We start from the raw sequence: 13,894 nt of genomic DNA, 5'->3' as shown, positions 1-13,894 counted from the left end.
CCGGGGCCTCTTCTCGGTGGGAATAGGGGGGTGTGGGCACGGGGGGGAAGGGGGATGGACCCTCGGACATTGTCCCCGTGTGTCCTGTCCTGGGGGACACCTCTGGGACCATCGGGGACACCACAAAGTGCCAGCACCGTGCAGGGGACAGCCCCAGGTGGCTCCTGTGTCCCAGCCACGGCCGAGGGGACAGGGAAGGGCTCCAGGGAACCCCAACAGCTCCTCGGGAGGATTTGGGGTGTCCCCAGCCCCGCAGCCACGCTCACAGCGGGCATGTGGGGACAACACAGCTCCTTCTGAACCAGCACATCTGGATGGGAGCCCCACAGCTGCCCCGAGCCTCCCGGGTGTCCCGTGGGGTCACGCCGAGTTTGTGGGGTCACGCCGAGTTTGTGGGGTCACCCCAGTTGTGGGGACGCCCTGAGTTTATGGGGACACCCCGATTTGTGGGGACACCACAAGTTTGTGGGGTCACCCCAGTTGTGGGGACAGGCCGAGTTTGTGGGGCACCCTGAGTTTTGGGGACACACCAAGTTGTGAGGACACCACAAGTTTGTGGGGTCACCCCGAGTTGTGAGGACACCCTGAGTTTGTGGGACACCCTGAGTTTAGGGGATCACGTCGGTTTTGTGGGGACGCCCCGAGTTTTGGGAACACGCTGAGTTTGTGGGGTCACCCCGAGTTTGTGGGGTCACGCCGAGTTTATGGCGTCACCCTGAGTTTTGGGGTCACGCCGAGTTTGTGGGATCACGCCGAGTTGCGGGGCTCACCATGCCCGGCCAATCCGTGCCGCTCTCGGCCGTGCCACAGCCCCGGTGCCGCTCCTGGCTGCTCCACCCTGATCCCGCTCCCAAACTTTGTTTCCTTTCCCGGTTTCCGTGAGCCCCCGCAGCGGCGGAAATGGTGGAAAATCCTCAAAACCCGGAGGGAGCCCGGGAGGCACCGGGATCAGCCCCGGGAGGGACCCCCAGGGTCGGGGGCTTTGTCCCGTGTCCCCTGGGTGACAACAGCGCGGTCACTGGGGGACACCCGGGGGCTTGAGGCCACCCACCGTCCTGGCCTGGCAGGGGAATGGCACCTTGGGGACAAAGGTGGCTGTTGTCACCTGCTGCCACCCTGGACAAGGAGGATTTTGGCCACCCGGAGGCTGAGGGTCAGCACAGACCCCGCAGCGACCCCCAGGACCCCCCATGGCCATGGAGGGACGGGGGACAAAGCCACGGAGCCACCAGGGGCTGGCATGTCCCCTTGGCTCCCATAGGGTGCTCAGGCTGCGGGGTTGGGGACATTGGGGACATCCCCGCACATCCAAACCCACAGCCTGAGCCCCAGGCAGCTGGGAAAGGACACAGATCCCAGATTTGGGGGTGATTTCCTGCAGGAAAACCTCCCGGAAAGCCCCATTTTGGTGGAAAAGCTCAATTTTGGTGCAAAAGCCCCATTTTGGTGGAAAAGCTCATTTTTGGTGGAAAAGCCCTATTTTGGCAGAAAAGGATCCCTGGAGCACCCCGAGGATCCCTCGTGTGACACCCCAGGGCCCCCAGCACGGCCTTCCCTGCCCACAGCTTCGGGGTGGCCTGAGCTGGGCCCCCCATTCCAGGGAAAACCTCCCCACCTGCCGTCGGTATCCCGAGGGGATTTTTTGGGAAGAGGGGAGGCTGTGGGGATTTTTTGGGAAGAGGGGAGGCTGTGGGGCCATTGGGATTTTTGGGAAGAGGGGAGGCTGTGGGGATTTTTTGGGAAGAGGGGAGGCTCTGGGGCTGTGGGGATTTTTTAGGACGAGGGAAGGCTGTGGGGCCGACAGCTCGTGGGTGGGTTTGGCTGGTGGGGAGGCCTCTCCCGATGAGCTCAGCCCTATCCCGAAGCTCTGGATTTGTGGGATGAGAGCAGCCGGTGTGGGCTGGGGGGCTCGGGGGTGGTGGGAGGCTGTGGCCTCGGGAAGGGAGCCAGGAGCTGGGGTGTTATCCCTGGAAGAGGATTTGGAGCTGGGTTACAATCCCTGGGAAGAGCCCAGGATCCCTTTGGACACCGCGCTTCCATCAGAAAATAAATTGGGATTTTTCCTAAACGAGCCCACCCCCCCAGAAAAGGGGTTTGGTTGAGGGTAGAGGTGTGCAGGAACAGCGATTTCCACCCTGCACATCTGCATCCTGCACATCTGTCTGACCTGCTCGGTGACAGGAACTCGGGTCCCGGTCCCCACAGTGGCTGTGACAGCCGGGGACACCCTGGATGGTGACAATTGCGTGTGTCCCAAACAGGGACAGCCCCTTGTGAGCTGGGATTTGGGGTCCCCTCCTGCCAACCCTACAAATCCCAGCCTCGTCCCTGCTGTGGTTTTTGGGGGGTAGTGGCACTGAGGGGACGCTGAGGGGACACTGTGGGGACACCCCACACTGCCGAGGGGACACAGGCATGGATTTTGTGCCTTCCTTTTCCAGGTGGGCAGCGAGGCCATGGCCATGCTCCTGGAGCCTGGGATGCAGAGCCTGCGCATGGGTAAGGATGTCCCCAGGGGGTGGCACCGGCTGAGATGTCCCCTGACCCCCCCCAGACCATCACTCCGTGTCCGGGTCCCTTGCTGTCCCCCCTCTGTGTCCCCTCTGAAGATCCCACGCCAGGGGAACCAGAACCAGCCGGGGGAGGAAACCTGATCCCACCATCCCAAACCTGATCCCGCCATCCCAAACCTCATCCCTCCATCCCAAACCTGGTCCCTCCATCCCAAACCTGGTCCCTCCATCCCAAACCTGGTCCCTCCATCCCAAACCTGGTCCCTCCATCCCAAACCTGGTCCCTCCATCCCAAACCTGGTCCCTCCATCCCAAACCTGGTCCCTCCATCCCAAACCTGGTCCCTCCATCCCAAACCTGGTCCCTCCATCCCAAACCTGGTCCCTCCATCCCAAACCTGGTCCCTCCATCCCAAACCTGGTCCCTCCATCCCAAACCTGGTCCCTCCATCCCAAACCTGGTCCCTCCATCCCAAACCTGGTCCCTCCATCCCAAACCTGGTCCCTCCATCCCAAACCTGGTCCCTCCATCCCAAACCTGGTCCCTCCATCCCAAACCTGGTCCCTCCATCCCAAACCTGGTCCCTCCATCCCAAACCTGGTCCCTCCATCCCAAACCTGGTCCCTCCATCCCAAACCTGGTCCCTCCATCCCAAACCTGGTCCCTCCATCCCAAACCTGGTCCCTCCATCCCAAACCTGGTCCCTCCATCCCAAACCTGGTCCCTCCATCCCAAACCTGGTCCCTCCATCCCAAACCTGGTCCCTCCATCCCAAACCTGGTCCCTCCATCCCAAACCTGGTCCCTCCATCCCAAACCTGGTCCCTCCATCCCAAACCTGGTCCCTCCATCCCAAACCTGGTCCCTCCATCCCAAACCTGGTCCCTCCATCCCAAACCTGGTCCCTCCATCCCAAACCTGGTCCCTCCATCCCAAACCTGGTCCCTCCATCCCAAACCTGGTCCCTCCATCCCAAACCTGGTCCCTCCATCCCAAACCTGGTCCCTCCATCCCAAACCTGGTCCCTCCATCCCAAACCTGGTCCCTCCATCCCAAACCTGGTCCCTCCATCCCAAACCTGGTCCCTCCATCCCAAACCTGGTCCCTCCATCCCAAACCTGGTCCCTCCATCCCAAACCTGGTCCCTCCATCCCAAACCCAATCTTTCCATCCCAAACCCAATCCTGCCACCCCAAACCTGAGCCCCCCCGCCCACCAAACCTGAGCCCACCATCCCAAACTTCATCCTGCCATTCCACACCTCATCCTGCCATCCCCAAACCTGACCCCACCATCCCAAATTTCATCCTGCCATCCCAAACCTCATCCCGCCATCCCAAACCTCATCCCATCATCCCAAACCTGCTCCTTCCATCCCAAACCTGATCTCGCCATCCCAAACCTGACCCCTCCATTCCAAACCTGATCCTGACATCCCAAACCGGGTCCCATCATCCCAAACCTGACCCCACCATCCCAAATTTCATCCTGCCATCCCAAACCTCATCCTTCCATCCCAAACCTGCTCCTTCCATCCCTTCCCCCCCCTCCGACCCAGATCCTTCTCCTCAGGAATGAGGTTTCATGTCCGAGGCTCTCCAGAGCCCCCGGGGTGTCACCGTCCCCCCCGGCTCTGTCGCACGCGGAGACGGCGCAGGGACCGTTCCCATTTGTCTGGGATCAAATATTTATGGGACAGACACGGATACAGGGAAAGGCACTTAGGGAGAGCGTGTAGGGGACGGCAGACGTGTCACCAGCACAGCTCCGGGGTGGGGACACGGCAATCGCTGTCCCCAACTCTGTGATGGGGCTCTTCCCCAGACACAAAGTCGGGATCAAACCAATCCCGACCCCAATCCCAATCCCAATCTCGTGGCTGCTGCTGTTGGGGGATCCCAGAACATTCCTTGTGGCTCCTGAGCTTCCCGAGAGGGTCCCAGTGGCTGTCCCAGGGCAAACTGGTGGCACTGGGAGCCGGGCTGGGTTTGTCCGGACTCCAGGGAAGAGGAGATGGAGTTTTGTTCTTCCTGGAGCATCCTCTGCTGTTCCCAAATCCTTCCAACCATGGAGCCTCCTCTATTCCCAAACATCTCCAACCACGCAGCCTCCTCTGTTCCCCAAATCCTTCCAACAACGGAGCCTCCTCTGTTCCCAAATGTCTCCAGAGCCCAGCTGGGGGTGGGCGCTGTTCAGCCCTGCTCCCACGGGGCCCCGATCCCGGCTGGATCCGGGCAGGATCCCGGCTGGATCCCGGCAGGATCGGCAATCCCACAGCGCAGGTTTGAGGGCCGACAGTCCCTTCACCTCGCCGGTGTCACCGCCCGGACCCCACACCGCATTCCCGACACTTTACCCCATCCCAATCCCTTGGGAAAGCCGCTCCGCCAGCTCCCCCAGCTCCTTCCAGCTGGGGCCGCTCCAGCCGCTCTGTCGTGGGAGGTGATTAATTAATGCCGGCTGCTAATTGGAGCCAGATGCCCGGGGCAGCGCGGGCGGGACAGCCCCGTGTCCCCGGGACTCTGGGGCTCACCCCGTCCCGATTTTGGGATCATCGGGGGTCCCCGGGGCTGGAATTCTGCTGCTGGAGGGGACAGGGACGGGTGGTGGCTTCAGGGGGAGGAAGAGGAGGAGGGAAAATTTGCTTTACCCATGATCCCCACCCCCAGATTTTGGGATTGCCACGGGCCCACGGAGCTTCCAGGGTGTCCAGGAAACCGGGATGTTCTGGAGCGTGGCCGAGGGTCTGAGCTGGATCCACCCTCCCTCGCTGGTTCTCCACGGATTTGAAACACAGACATTTCCTTTCCTTCTTTCCAAGTTTTCCCCCATTCCCACTGAATCCAAGCCTTCCAGCTGCTGGCCTGGAGCATCTTCCCCCGCAAGTGTCCCCTTGGACACATCCCTGGAATTGTCCAAGGCCGTGATGGATCCACCTGGGATAATGGATTTAGGGACCTTCTCAATTCCAACCATCCCACAATTCCATGATTTTATGAACTCCACCTCTGGAGACCCCACAGTGACTCCGTCCCCTCCACCACCACATCCACCCCAGATCCATCTCCATCAGGATGTCCTGGGTGGTCTCTCCTTGAGGAAAGGATTTGGGGAGGGCTGGGATCCCTTCCTACCTGGATCTATCTCCATTGGGATGTCTCAGGTGGTCTCTCCTGGGGGAAAGGATTTGGGATCCCTTCCCACCTGGATCCATTTCCATCGGGATGTCCTGGGTGGTCTCTACTTGGGGAAAGGATTTGGGGAGGGCTGGGATCCCTTCCCACCTGGATCTATCTCCATCAGGATGTCCTGGGTGATCTCTCCTTGAGGAAAGGATTTGGGAAGGGCTGGGATCCCTTCCCACCTGGATCTATCTCCATTGGGATGTCCCGGGTGATCTCTCCTTGAGGAAAGGATTTGGGGAAGGCCTAGGATCCCTTCCCACCTGGATCTGCCTCCATTGGGATGTTCCAGGTGGTCTCTCCTGGGGGAAAGGATTTGGGATCCCTTCCTACCTGGATCCATCTCCATCGGGATGTCCTGGTCTCTCCCTCCTTGAGGAAAGGATTTGGGGAAGGCCTAGGATCCCTTCCCACCTGGATCTGCCTCCATTGGGATGTTCCAGGTGATCTCTCCTGGGGGAAAGGATTTGGGATCCCTTCCTACCTGGATCTATCTCCATCAGGATGTCCTGAGTGGTCTCTCCTTGGGAAGGACTGGGATCCCTTCCCATGTGGATCTGTCTCCATTGGGATGTCCTGGGTGGTCTCTCCTTGAGGAAAGGCTGGGATCCCTTCCCACCAGGATCCATTTCCACTGGGATGTCCCAGGTGGTCTCTCCTTGGGGAAAGGTCCTTGGCGAAGGGCTGGGATTCCTTCCCACCTGCATCCATCTCCATCGGGATGTCCCTCTGGTCTCTCCCTGGGGAAGGGTCTTTGGGGTCCCCCAGACTCTCCCGTCCGTGTCCCCAGGTGCCAATGGTGAGCGGTGCCCGACGCCGTCCCCGCCCGGCTCCCCGGGGACGCCCCACGACAGCTGCAGCATCGCCCCGCTGACGCCCTCCCAGTCACCGGTGAGTGCGGCACCAGTACGGCCAGGGTGGGGCTCCCAGTAAGGCAGTTTTGGGGTCCCAGTACGGCCAGTATGGGGCTCCCAGTAAGGCCATTATGGGGTTCCCAGTAAGGCAGCTTTGGGGTGCCAGTACGGCCAGTGTGGGGCTCCCAATAAGACAATTATGGGGTTCCCAGTAAGGCCATTTTGGGGTACCAGTAAGGCCATTGTGGGATTCCCAGTAAGGCAGTTTTGGGGTCCCAGTAAGGCCATTGTGGGGTTCCCAGTAAGGCAGTTTTGGGGTCCCAGTAAGGCCATTGTGGGGTTCCCAGTAAGGCAGTTTTGGGGTACCAGTAAGGCCATTGTGGGATTCCCAGTAAGGCAGTTTTGGGGTCCCAGTAAGGCCATTGTGGGATTCCCAGTGATGCAGTTTTGCGGTCCCAGTAAGGCCATTGTGGTGTTCCAGTAAGGCAGTTTAGTGGTCCTGGTATGGCTATTATGGGGTTCCCACTAAGGCAGTTTTGGGGTCCCAGTAAGGTCATTATGGTGTTCCAAGTAAGGTCGTTATGAAGTCACTGTATGGCCATTGTGGGGTCCCCAGTAAGGCCATTATGGGGTTCCCAATAAGACCATTATGGTGTTCCCAGTAAGGCAGTTTTGGGGTCCCAGTAAGGCCATTGTGGGGTTCCCAGTAATGTTGTTATGAAGTCACTGTACGGCCATTGTGGGGCCCCCAGTAAGGCCACAGTGGGGTCCCCAGTAAGGCCATTATGGGGTCCCCAATAAGACCATTATGGGGTTCCCAGTAAGGTTGTTATGAAGTCACTGTACGGCCCCAGTAAGGCCACAGTGGGGTCCCCAGTAAGGCCATTGTGGGGTCCCCAATAAGATCATTATGGTGTTTCCAATAAAGCAGCTTTGAGGTCTCAGTATGGCCATTATAGGGGTCCCAGTATGGCCATTGTGGGGTTCCCAGTAAGGTCATTGTGGGTTCCCAGTAAGGTCACAGTGGGGTCCCCAACAAAACAATTATGGGGTTCCCAGTAAGGCAGTTGTGGGGTCCCATTAAGGCCATTATGGAGTTCCCATTTTGGCCAGTGTGTGGTCCCAGTAAGGCCATTATGGGGTTCCCACTAAGGTTATTACGAAGTCGCTGTAAGGTTACAGTGGGGTCCCCAGTAAAACCATTATGCTGTTCCCAGTGAGGCAGTTTTGGGGTCCCAGTAAGCCCACTGGGGTCTATATCCCTGTCCTATCCCCCTCTGCTCCTTCCCCAGCTCCTGCTCCCCCTCCCAGTCCAGCCTCCATCCCCCCCAGTCCCACAGGATGGGTCGGTCTATCCCCAGGACCTCTATCCATGGGATTTTCGGCATGGAGGGGTTTTCCACCTCTGGAACGACCTACCAGGAAAAATTTAACCCCACAAAACTCCTGCCCTCCTCCGGGGCCGCCGGGTGTGGGAGGCCGCGTTCCAGAGGCGGATCCTCCCTGGAGTTCCTTGTCCCTGCACATTCCTGCGCCGGCCGCCTCTTCCCTGCTGATCCCGGCATTTTTCCCGGCCAGCTCGTGTCCTCACTTATCAAATCTGGGGACATTACAGGTTAACGAGGCTTTCAGCTTCCCGTGGTGATGAGGGGACAGGGCCTTGTCACATCCTTGTGGCTTCTTCAGCACGGGGACAGCCCTGGAGGGAAAGGACACGGAGTGGGGACAGGAAAAGTGTGGGAGCAGCAGTGGGAATATCCCAAAATCCTGAAATGCCTGGACCAGGGGGATTTTCAGCTGGGTGACACTTGGGGACAACCTGGGACAAGCTGAGATTGGTCACAGGGAAGGGTCTCAGCTGGATGACCCTTGGGGACACCTGGGGCAATGTCCCTTGGAGAGACACTGGATATAGGGAACAATTTGGGTTCAGTGACCCTTGGGGACACCTGGGATGGTGTCACCCAGTCCAAGATGGGGAGCAGGGAAGGATTTGTGTTCAGTGGCCCTTGGGGACACCTGGGACAATGTCCCTTGGTGTGAGATTGGTCACAGGGAAGGGTTTTGACTGAGTGATCCTTGGGGACACCTGGGACAATGTCCCTTGGACTGAGATGGGACACAAGGAAGGGTTTTGGCTGGGTGACACTTGGGGACATCTGGGATGATGTCACCCAGTCCCAGATGGGAAGCAGGGAAGGGTTTGGGTTCAGTGACCCTTGGGGACACCTGGGACAAGGTGAGATTGGACACAGGGAAGGTTCTCAGGTGGGTGACCCTTGTTGACACCTGGGACAATGTCCCACAGTGTGAGATTGGTCACAGGGAAGGATTTTGGCTGGGTGACCCTTGAGGACACCTGAGATGATGTCACCTCATCCAGGATAGGAAGCAGGGAAGGGTTCGGGTTCAGTGACCCTTGGGGACACCTGGGACAATGTCCCTTGGAGTGACACTGGATATAGGGAACAATTTGGGTTCAGTGACCCTTGGGGACACCTGAGACAATGTCCCTTGGACTGAGACTGGACATAAGGGAGGTTTTTGGGAATTGTGGCTCCAATTTCAGGGTCCGAGTGAGGGGGGCTCAGCACAATAAAAACAGGAGCCCCCAACCACCCTGGCTGCTCCCATGGGCATCCATCCCTCTCCAGGGCTGCCCAAATCCCTGTGTCCCACGGGAACTGCCTTTGGGAACGACCACAGCCACCCCATGGAATGTGGGAGACGCTTTTCCCAATGAGTGAAGATGTGTAAGAAGAAGAAGAAGAATCATCCATCAGGAAATCACTGGTTCATTTTCCCAGGATTTTCAGGATTTTTCCTGGATTTTGAGAATTTTTCCTGCATTTCTGGGATCCCCCAGTCCCAATTGAGTGCTTGATCCCATTCCTTGCCTTGCTTGCCTCCCGTGGAATATGGGAGACACTTTTCCCAATGAGTGAAGATGTATAAGAAGAACCCATCAGGAAATCACCAAGCTGGGTGAAAATCCAGGAAAAATCCTGAAAATTCAGGAAAAATCCTGGGAAAATGAAGCTGTTTCTGGGGTCTTTGCCACTTTTCTGGGATCCCCCAGTCCCAACTGAGGGCTTGATCCCGTTCCTTGCCTTCCAGCGGAGCGAGGCGCGCTCCCAGCAGGGGCCGTCCTTCTCCGTGGTGGTGGCCATCGACTTTGGCACCACCTCCAGCGGTTACGCCTTCAGCTTCACCAGCGACCCCGAGGCCATCCACATGATGAGGTGAGTGCCTGCCGGGGGCCCCGGAGGTGGGAAAGGACTTTCATGGCCCCAGAATGGCCAGAGGTTGGCTTGGTGGGAGATGGTTCCTGGCAGCAGCGGGTGGAAGGTGTGGGATGAGGTTACGCCAAGAGCTGGAGCAGCTCTGCTCGCTTCCAGAGGAAAAGCAGGAATCCAGGTTCTCCTCTGGAGCCAGGAGAGAAAAAGGATCCAGGGGGAGCTCAGACCCTTGCAGGGCCTGAAGGGGCTCCAGGAGAGCTGCAGAGGGACTGGGGACAAGGGATGGAGGGACAGGAGCCAGGGAATGGCTCCCACTGCCAGAGGGCAGGGATGGATGGGAGATTGGGAATTGGGAATTCCCGGCTGGGATGGGATTCCCAGAGCAGCGGGGGCTGCCCCTGGATCCCTGGCAGTGCCCAAGGCCAGGCTGGGATGGACTTGGACTCACCTGGGACGGTGGGAGGTGTCCCTGCCATGGAAGTAGGTGGCACTCTGCGGTCTTCAAGGTCCCTCCCAACCCAAACCAGTCTGGAATTCCATGAAATTCCTTGGAGGGTGGAGCGGGATCACCCCTCCTCCTTTGTCCCCCTTTAAGGTCCTTCAGACCACGCCCATGGAAACAAACTAAACCTGGCAGGACCCATTCCCTGGAAGTTCACCTGCTCCGGCTCCTCTTTGCAGGAAATGGGAAGGGGGTGACCCGGGCGTGGCCAACCAGAAGACCCCCACCAGCCTCCTGCTGACCCCGGAGGGGACATTCCACAGCTTCGGCTACACCGCCCGCGATTACTACCACGACCTGGACCCCGAGGAGGCCCGCGAGTGGTTCTACTTCGAGAAGTTTAAGATGAAGATCCACAGCACCAGCGTGAGTCCCTGCTCCCATCCTGACGTTCCCGGTGTTCCCAGGGGGATCCTGGCCAGGCTGGGAATTGAAATGTTGGGGAAAAAACCCCATTTCAGCCCATTTTAGGGGGGTAAATTTGAGATTTTCCCATTCCGAGCTGCTCCAGGGTGGGTGGATGTGGCTGCACGAAGCTTCAGGCACCTGAGCTCCAGCTGGGGCAGAGAAGGATGAGCAAATTCTCGAGGTTTGGTGGTGGATCCATCCACCTCCCAGCCCCTGGTGTGATCCATTTGCTGTTCCCGGCAGGATCTGACCATGAAAACCGAGCTGGAAGCTGTCAACGGGAAGAAGATGCCGGCGCTGGAGGTGTTCGCCCACGCGCTGCGCTTCTTCAAGCAGCACGCGGTGCAGGTGGGGCCACCCCCATCCCTCCTCCTCCTCCTTCCCAAACGGAATCCCCTCCGTCCTCTCCGTGCATTCCATGGGAGGGCGGGGAGGCCCTGGGATGGAATTCCCAGATGTGCTGTGGCTGCCCTGTCCCTGGGATGTGTCCACGGTTGGACACTGGCGCTTGGAGTGACCTGGGACAGTGGGAGGTGTCCCTGGGTGGGACTGGATGGGGTTTAAGGTCCCTCCCCACCCAAACCATCCCGTGGTTCACCGGGAGCCCCCAGGTGTCACGTCCTGCTTGTCCCCTGGCAGGAGCTGAAGGACCAGTGCCCGTCCCTGCCCGAGAGCGACGCCATCCGCTGGGTGCTCACCGTGCCGGCCATCTGGAAGCAGCCGGCCAAGCAGTTCATGCGGGAAGCGGCCTACAAGGTGGGGGGACTCCGGAGGGTGCCCATGGGGTGACCCTCACAGCGGTTGTGGTCCCCAGGGTTTCCCCTTCTCCCCTCAAATGGAATTCCCACTGCCAGAGGGCAGCGTTAGGTGGGACATTGGGAGGGAATTCCTGGCTGGGAGGGTGGGGAGGGGCTGGGCTGGAATTCCCAGAGAAGCTGTGGCTGCCCCTGGATCCCTGGAAGCGTCCAAGGCCCAGCTGGATGGATTTGGATCCACCTGGGACAGTGAGAGGTGTCCCTGCCCATGGATAGGGTGGGAGTGGGATGGGATTTAAGGTCCTTCCAACACAAACCAACCAAAAGTTGTTGGGTGACTGGGTGGATAATTTTCCAGGTAGGTGGTTAAGAGGATTATTGGGTGATTGGTTGATTTGTTCAGTGGTTGGGTGGTTGGTTTGGTGCTCGGGTCATTGGTTGAGCAGTTGTCTGGTTGAGTGGTCGGTCGATGTGTTTGTTGAGAAGTTTGGTTGGTTGGTTGGTTGGTTGGTTGGTTGGTTGGTTGAATGGGTGGGTCATTGGTTGGGAGGTTGTTTGCGTAGCTGGCTGAGCAGTTTGGCCATTGGTTGGGTGGTTGGTTGGGTGCTCAGGTCATTGGTTGAGCAGTTGTCTGGTTGAGTGGTTGGGTGATTGGTTGATGTGTTAGTTGAGCAGTTGGTTGGTTGGTTGAATGGGTGGGTCATTGGTTGGGAGGTTGGTTGGATGGCTGCTTGAGCAGTTTGGCCGTTGGTTGGATGACTGATTTGGTGGTTGGGCCATTGGTTGAGCTGCTGGTTGGTCAGTTGAATGCTTGGTTTGGTGTTCAGGACATTGGTTGGTTCATTGGTTGACTGGGTCATTGGTCGAGCGGTTGGATGATTGAGCAGGAGGTTGGTTGGGTGGTCAGGTTATTGGTTGGGTGTGGGTCAATGGTCAGGTGGTTGGGTCAGTGGTCAGGTGGTTGGTTGTGTGGTTGGGTCAGGGGCTGGGTGGTTGGGTGGGTGGTTGTGTGGTTGATTTGGTGATCAGTTCTTTGTTTGTGTGGTTGGTTGGATGGTTGCTTGGGTGGTGAGGTCATCAGTTGGTTCGGTGATTGGTTGGGTGGTTAGTTTGGTGGTCAAGTCCTTGGTTGGATGGTTGGTTTTGTGGTGAGGCTGTTGGTTGTGTGGTTGGTTGGATGGTTAGTTGAGTGGTGAGGTAGTTGGTTTGTTGGGTGGTTGGTTGGTTTGGTGGTCAGGTTGTTGGTTTGGTGACTGATTTGGTGGTGAGGTCATTGATTGTGTGGTTGGTTGGATGGTTGGTTTGGTGGTGAGGTCATTGGTTGGTTGTGCAGTTGGTTTGGTGGTGAGGTCATTGATTGTGTGGTAGGTTGGATGGTTGGTTTGGTGGTGAGGTCATTGGTTGGTTGGTGGTGAGGTCATTGGTTGGTGGGGTGGTCAGGTTGTTGGTTAGGTGGTTGGTTGTGTGGTTGGTTGAGTGACTGGGTGGATCTATGGCAGGTTGAGTGGTCGGATGATCAGCTGCATGCTTGGGCTGTTGGCTGAGCTGTTGGGTCACAGGTTGGGCGCTTGATTGGTCAGTTGAGTTTTTGGGTGAAAATTCAGATATTGGCAAGTATCAGGTCCTCCCGCATCCCACAATTCCAGATCTGCGTGCCCACCAAGGGCCTGGGCACACACCCAGGAACCCCCAGTCCCCGTCCCCATCCCCTCCCTGTCACCGCATGTCCCTGCAGGCCGGGCTGGTGTCCCCGGAGACCCCAGAGCAGCTGCTGATCGCGCTGGAGCCTGAGGCCGCCTCCATTTATTGCCGGAAGCTGCGGCTGCCCCAACTGATCGAGCTCAGCTGCCGCCCCCCAGCCAACGGCACCGAGACCCCCCACCCCATCGACTCCAGCTTCCGGCAGGGTGAGGGGCACAGGGAGCGGGGTCGGGATGGGGCAGGGGCTGGAGGAGCAGGGAATGGGGTCGGGATAGGGCCAGGGAATGGGGTCAGGACAGGGCCAGGGGCTGGAGGAGCAGGGAATGGGATCTGGCCCTGTGTGCCAGGTCTGGAGGGTCCATCAGCTGCCATGGCTGGGGAAGTCCCCAGAGACCCCATTGCCAGAGAGTCCCCTGTCCCCAGAGACACCCTGTCCCCAAAGACTTCCCCATCCTCACACCCCCATTCCCAGAGGCCACATTCCGGAGACCCCTCATTCCCAGAGACCCCTCATTCCCAGAGACCCCCATTTCCAGGGACCTCCCATCCCCAGAGACCCCATTCCCAGAAATCTTTCGTCCCCAGAGACCCCATTTCCAGACACCCTATTCCCAGAGACCCCCTGTCCCCAGAGACCCCATTCCCAGAAACCCCATTCCCAGAGACCCCCTGTCCCCAGAAACCCCATTCCCAGAGACCCCCTGACCCCAGAGACCCCATTCCCAGAAACCTCAGTTCCAG

General features: G+C 58.6%; 1 protein-coding gene across 1 annotated transcript in view; it reads left to right on the top strand.

Annotated features, from left to right (window-relative positions):
- Positions 1-2,441: 2,441 nt before the first annotated feature.
- HSPA12B (heat shock protein family A (Hsp70) member 12B) overlaps positions 2,442-13,894 on the top strand; it is a 27,611-nt gene continuing 16,158 nt past the window's right edge. Inside the window, exons 1-7 of the mRNA XM_031065366.1 lie at positions 2,442-2,499; positions 6,485-6,585; positions 9,666-9,790; positions 10,469-10,655; positions 10,941-11,045; positions 11,337-11,453; positions 13,188-13,387. Coding sequence (XP_030921226.1) covers positions 2,457-2,499; positions 6,485-6,585; positions 9,666-9,790; positions 10,469-10,655; positions 10,941-11,045; positions 11,337-11,453; positions 13,188-13,387 — 878 coding nt within the window. The 5' untranslated portion in view covers positions 2,442-2,456. The remainder of the gene's footprint in view (positions 2,500-6,484; positions 6,586-9,665; positions 9,791-10,468; positions 10,656-10,940; positions 11,046-11,336; positions 11,454-13,187; positions 13,388-13,894) is intronic.

The sequence above is a fragment of the Geospiza fortis genome, unplaced genomic scaffold (genome assembly GCF_000277835.1).
Source record: "Geospiza fortis unplaced genomic scaffold, GeoFor_1.0 scaffold414, whole genome shotgun sequence".
In the NCBI taxonomy this organism is placed as follows: Eukaryota; Metazoa; Chordata; class Aves; order Passeriformes; family Thraupidae; genus Geospiza; species Geospiza fortis.
The sequence above is the reverse complement of the archived record's forward strand: the minus strand, read 5'-3'. Positions and strand labels throughout refer to the sequence as shown.